Below are 6,148 nucleotides of genomic sequence, written 5' to 3'. Positions count from 1 at the left end.
TATTAGTGTTTTTGAACGGATTAAAGGCATTTCAGTGTTTGCAGAATACAAATATAGCAGATTATTCTCACAATCGTCTGAAATATCAGGTGAAACGGCCTCACCGCTGCATTTCATTTCATCTTATTAATTAATAATCTGCGGGTTTGTCTGTGACATCCGATCTGTGTTGGTGTGAGCGTGTGAAGGTGGATGTGGGAGTGTGTGGGTGTTGATGTTCTGTCTCTGTGTGTGTGTGTGTGTTGACTGGATGAATGTAAATGTGGCTGCAGCAGAAATGCTTTTTTGGCATGTTTTTCTGCATTTGTTATGTATTGAGTCTAGATTGCAAGATGTTGGTGCAACTTTTTGGTTCAACTTTTTGGTTTTTGGTTTTTTTTTTCAGGCGTTTTTATTTGAGCGCATTGGTGTTTGTTTTTGTTGGAGGAGAAGCTTTTGTGCGTGTGTGTGTGTGTGCGCATTCAGTTTAACAGCACGTGGAAAGAAATGATGGCTCATGTCACAGCTGCAGTGCAAGAGAATAATGTTTTAGATCGAATGATAATTAGTATCTCGAACCTCCATGAATAAAACATGTTTACGCTATTATTTGATTAAGACCAATCGTAATTTAGACTAGTATGTTGCCGTGACATCATCACTGGCAGTTACATGTCATGCCGGATTTATCGTAATTGAAAAAAAAAAAAAAAAAGATTCTAACTTGAGCGTCACGTCCTTGGACTCAGAGAAAATGTTTGTTTCTATGGCAACGTTCATAACACCATTAAGATCAATTTGCGGCTGTGACGTGAACGACAGCTAATTCTTCACTACGTCAGTTCTGCTCTGTTTTGTCATGTGAAATATTGAAGAGAGATTACAGGTAACAGTGGATGTAATGGTATATCAAACAGAGATATATCTGTCGCCAAATAATTACCTTTAACAATTGAAGCCACTAACATTTAGGCTGTTTTTACATGACGCCACAATGGTCTAATGGGAGAAGTCAGGGCTTTCCAGTACAAGTAATTAGAATCATTTTGACAGGCCTTTTCACACTGTCACCATCTCTACATTGGACAAAGCGATCGCTGCAAATCCATTTGTCCATCCTACGAGAAGTATTGCTTGTGCTTGCTTCATAAATTGAACGAGGCATTGGTTTACTGTCGGGTATCCAGTGTAGACAACCTCGCATCGCACCGCTTGTGTCCAGTATAGACACGGTGGGACACTCGCTTTACTATTTGTTGACAAAAGCCATTTCTATTGCTGGATGACCTTTTGATATTAATATGCTGCACAAAGGTCGTAGCTTTGCTTTTGAAAATATGATCACAAGTGGGATCTTTGCTGGCAAAAATAAGTTGGACAATTCAGGTTCCTGCTAAATACTGAACATTCTGCTGGGAAAGGCATTTGTATTTAAACTGAACAAGCTCCGCTATCTTCACTTCTCTTGGTAGTCGTCGCATCACTTTGCTGCTCATTTGCATTAAGTTAAACTTTTCTCAGCTTTGACGAGTTGTTGGCTAGCGATTTGTTGTTGATAAATTTGCTAACTCTCTTTGAAAATTAATCGTAACGTACTCTCTGCACTCGGTTACAAAGCTTTTAAAGTCGTTGTTGGTTGCTTAATGATGGATGAACTCACTCCTTGATTGGACTATTTGTTTAATAATGCGCTGTCAATTGCTTGTTCATACAAATATGTATTTAAGCAGATACTGTAATCTGCCGAATGAACAAAATATTTCAAGATTTACACCTGCAAGCAAATGCTGTCAAATCACATTTGTATTACTGATAAATTGCCTTTTAATTCTTGATGCCTTTATTTCTTTTTATGTTGGGATTTTCTTGTTTGTAAATGTATAAAATATTCAAAGATTAATGGCAGAAGTTACTATTATTATTTATTGTTAGGTTAACTAAAGGATTAATTGACTGATCTGAAAATAATAAATAGATAAATCATAAAAAATAATTGATAGATTAACTGACTAACAGTAAAAGTAATCAATAGATTAACCAACTAATCGTAAAAGTAAGCAATAGATTAACAGATTAATCGTAACAGCGAGCGATAATTCGACTAATCATAAAATAGGATGAATTACTAATGAGTAAAATAAACGGGTATAAAAATAAATGAAAGTTAAATAGAAATAAAAAAATAATAAAAATGACAATTACTGAAACTTTAATATGAAATCTGAAAATGTAAAAATAAAAGCTCATTTAGAATATTAATAAATACTATAATATAAATAATACTAAAATAACATTGATTTACATATGCTAAATGGAGGTGAGATATTCCAATGCTTCTGCCAATCACAGGTCAACATGCTGGTGTCACTCGCAGATAAAATGCCCCATTTTGACCACTTTTCTTACCTCGCAACACTGAGAAATTGTGCATGAATTTGATTGGGAGGATCAGAAGCACTCCCTGCCATCTGGTGGTCCATGTAAGTCCAGACAAGTGTTGAGCACAACACATGATGAAATGTTTCTGGTGGGCAGGGTCAAGGAATTTGTCATAGGAACGGCTGCAAGCTCTCATCTCGCCCACTGCTCATGACATACCACATTTCTCACAATTACCCAACAACAAAATATGAGCAGAAGGCAAAAAAAAAAGCAAATGCACTCCATAACTTGCATTATTCTCATTGTGCTTAATGGACTAATGGGCAGCATGCTCGTGTTGATGTGTGTGTGTGAAAGGCTGCCGATGCCTGTGTGACGGCAGGACTTGAATTGATGAATAGGTTTAGACTGCATTTACCTTGAATTCACAAAAGAGACGCACACCTCCACTCTCTCCTCTTTCACGGCTTTGATGAAGCCTACTCGAGCACATTTGATTTCATTTTTCTGTTCTCCCATCTATTCATCTGTAGAAAGAATAACACACTATGTTTTTGTCCTCTTAGGTAGAGCAGACTAATATGATCAGAAATGAATGAATGGAAGAGTGGACGTTTTTTTGAGTTGAGTCTGTCTTAATTGTGTTACTTGGTGTACGGATGCACATTTGCACTCGCATCCGTGTTCACTAAATCTAAAATGATTTTTTTTCGATTAATTGGCAAAAAGCTGAAATAAAATAAGTCGTAAAATGACTAAAACTGAAATAAAGCTAAATAGAATTGTTTTTTAAAGCTAATACAATGGCAACATTAAAAAAACAATAATAATTATTAATAAAACTAAACTTAAAATTAGAATTATCTAATTAATAATAAATGCCACAATAACACAATACTTAATTAACACATCAAGTCTCTTTGAAGCCTATTTCTGCACAAATTCTGTGTCAATCACAGTTGGTTAATTTGTGTCTAATGATAAAATCCACGCCTCTGTCTTCATTGAAAATGTCTTTTTTAATGCACAGTATATTTTGATCTTTATTGTCAGTTCTCAACTGTGAATCAAAAACAAAGCAAAAACAATTCACTAATATTCACACAAATTGATGTGGCAAAGAAACAATTATTTACATGCGCTCAACAGACTTGTGATGAACCGCCACTATTTTTAAAGAGACAGCACCATTTTTTTTTACTCTGTAAATATTTGAAAACAGAACAGGGCAGTCATATTTGATCAAATATTATGCAAATGCTGAAGAATTTAACAAACAGGCTGCTTCAAGGACATTTTATAGATTTTTTTTTTTCTGTTGCGTTCACATCAAGGACGATAACGACACAGAGGAACCGTATCAATTGATTCACTTTGAGAATGATTTTTACTAATATAATTTGTGTTATAGTTCTTGGTGTGAATGGGTGTTTATGCTGGATAGCCCCACCCACTGCGAAATCTCATTGGTCAAAAAAAATAAATTATAATATTAAACATCAATTATGTTGTGATGGGATGTGTTTGAGTTTTGCCACGGTTTCAAGTTCCATGTAGATTTGCCGCTAGACACCTGACGCATGCTCTGAGCATAGTGTAAGCCAAACGTTTATTATTTTAAAGATTTTGCAAATATACATGGCATGCATATACATTTGTATACAGATCTGCATATTACCCGAGGCTCTTCAGTTGGTCAGAGCTGTTGGTTTGTATTACTTCAGTGTTGGTGGTGTTGTTGATATCGCTTTTTCTGACGCCCTCAGGCTTCATGCTGGGAGTCTGTCTGTCTCTAGGTAGTTTGGACCTCAGGCGGTCCCGGAGTGACTGTATGAAATTAGATTTATGCCCCCGGTTAAAAATAGCTGTTCCACCTTGCTGGTCATTAACAGAGCCTGGAACGGCTGCATCATTCACATAGGATTTAGGACATTAGGAAGTCATATTGTGCACTGTGGGTGTTGTGCATATTGATTCACTTTCATATTCCACCCCGATCCTTTTTCTCTACCCTTAATGTCCATTTTCTTTTCATCTCACCCACCTCAGACCACAATGGTTTCCCTGGAGGGCTTATCTAAGGTGGTGGACCCGTCCCAGTTGACGCCCGACTTCGAGGGCAGCCTGGACTACAACCATGAAGAGTGGATCGAGATCCGCGTGGCCTTCGAAGACTTCACAGGCAACGCTCGGCACCTGCTCGCCCGCCTGGAGGAGATGCAAGAAACGGTCACGCGCAAAGACTTCCCGCAGGACCTGGAGGGAGCCCGGCGCATGATCGAGGAGCACGCGGCCCTGAAGAAGAGGGTAATGAAGGCTCCCATGGAGGAGGTGGACAACGAGGGCCAGAGGCTCCTGCAGAGGATTCAAAGCAGCGAGAGCTACGCTAACCGAACTGTGCCTGTGCCACCCGGGCAGAGGGAAGGGCAAGGGCAGCCCAACGCTGACACCCAGGGCCTGCTGCCCCGCATCTCAGCCCTGCTCGAGAAACTGCACAGCACCCGGCAGAACCTGCACCAGGCCTGGCACGTGCGCAAGCTGCAGCTGGACCAGTGCTTCCAGCTCAGGCTGTTCGAGCAGGATGCCGAAAAGGTGAGATCCGCACATGCACGCCCAAGAAACATGAAAATTACAGCCTTGTGCGCTACATTGTATTACTTGCATGTTTTACAGTATTTATGCCATTATGATTACCGTGAGAGATGTTTTTCACTCATCCCTCAGGAAAAGCATTTTTCAGTTTAAGTAAGGCACTCACAATGGAAACGAATTGGGCAAGGCAAATAGTCATAAATTCAAACAGTCAAAAGACACAAATTATACTCATTAACATTATATTAGCGTGATAGCATCTTCACTTACTAATGTTTCTAGCTTGTGTAACTTTCACATGATACATGTATAAATCCAAGAGAAAAACCTTTAATACAGAGGCAAATCCAAACACAGGAATTACATCGTTGACAAATAACATTTTATTTTTTATTTTATTATTATAATAATTTATTTTATACAATATTTTACACTATTATAGATTTTAAATTGTATATGTAATATTTTGTTTATTATTAATATTTTTTTTTTATTTTTTTATTTTTTATTTATATATATTTTTGTCATTGTATTTGATTTCATTTTAGGGTTGGGTCAAGTGAAAAATATTTTCTTAATTGGTATTATAACACAAATGTTCTTCAGTCATTCAGCTAACCGGTGGTGGAATATCCTCTAGTCTAAATCATTGGTTCTCAACCTTTTTGACTCTCAGCCTCCCGTTGAATAACACAATATCCAAAGGCCCACACCATATAGGCTAGGCTAAGCAGAAACCCTTATGCACACACTGCCGTTTCTGGATTTCTGCTGTAATTCTGCTTTTTCTTCTGCTTTTCTTGTGTGTTTTTTTTATCATTATGTTTTTTTTGATAGCATTTTAATAATTTCAATTGAGATTATAGCTAGATTATTTTAGTATATTAATAGCAATGTGTTAATTTAAATACTTTTAAATCTTCCTGCTTTCCATTGAATGTTTGCCAAGGCCCCCTAGGTTGGGCAAACCCTATGTTTTAATTCTCTCTGGATCTGTGCACATATTTACAGAAGTTCTCACTAATTCGTATCAATGTTTCTCATAGTGGGTGGACAATTTGCATGTTGCTAGGAAACCAGCAGCTATTCTTTGCTCCTGAGAAATGGGTCATTTTTATGATTTTCTATTTTTATCCATTTCAGCTGTATGAACACAACGATACACGTGTCCATAAATGCACCCGATGGGATATCT

The 6,148-nt window shown here is 37.6% G+C and overlaps 1 protein-coding gene across 11 annotated transcripts in view; it reads left to right on the top strand.

Moving 5' to 3' along the window:
• The first annotated feature begins 4,362 nt into the window (after positions 1-4,362).
• Positions 4,363-6,148, top strand: part of trioa (trio Rho guanine nucleotide exchange factor a) — a 51,252-nt gene continuing 49,466 nt past the window's right edge. For 9 of the 11 annotated variants that reach the window (XM_084130510.1, XM_084130517.1, XM_084130511.1 and 6 more), the window contains exon 1: positions 4,392-4,953. In XM_084130510.1, the coding sequence (XP_083986636.1) occupies positions 4,417-4,953 (537 nt within the window). In that variant the 5' untranslated portion in view covers positions 4,392-4,416. Of the gene's footprint in view, positions 4,954-6,148 lie in introns of all 11 variants that reach the window. The other 2 variants (XR_014608385.1, XM_084130509.1) reach the window with 1 other exon arrangement.

The sequence above is a fragment of the Abramis brama genome (genome assembly GCF_963993115.1).
Source record: "Abramis brama genome assembly, chromosome: 12".
Taxonomy (NCBI): Eukaryota; Metazoa; Chordata; class Actinopteri; order Cypriniformes; family Leuciscidae; genus Abramis; species Abramis brama.
This window is presented reverse-complemented; position numbering and strand designations above follow the sequence as displayed.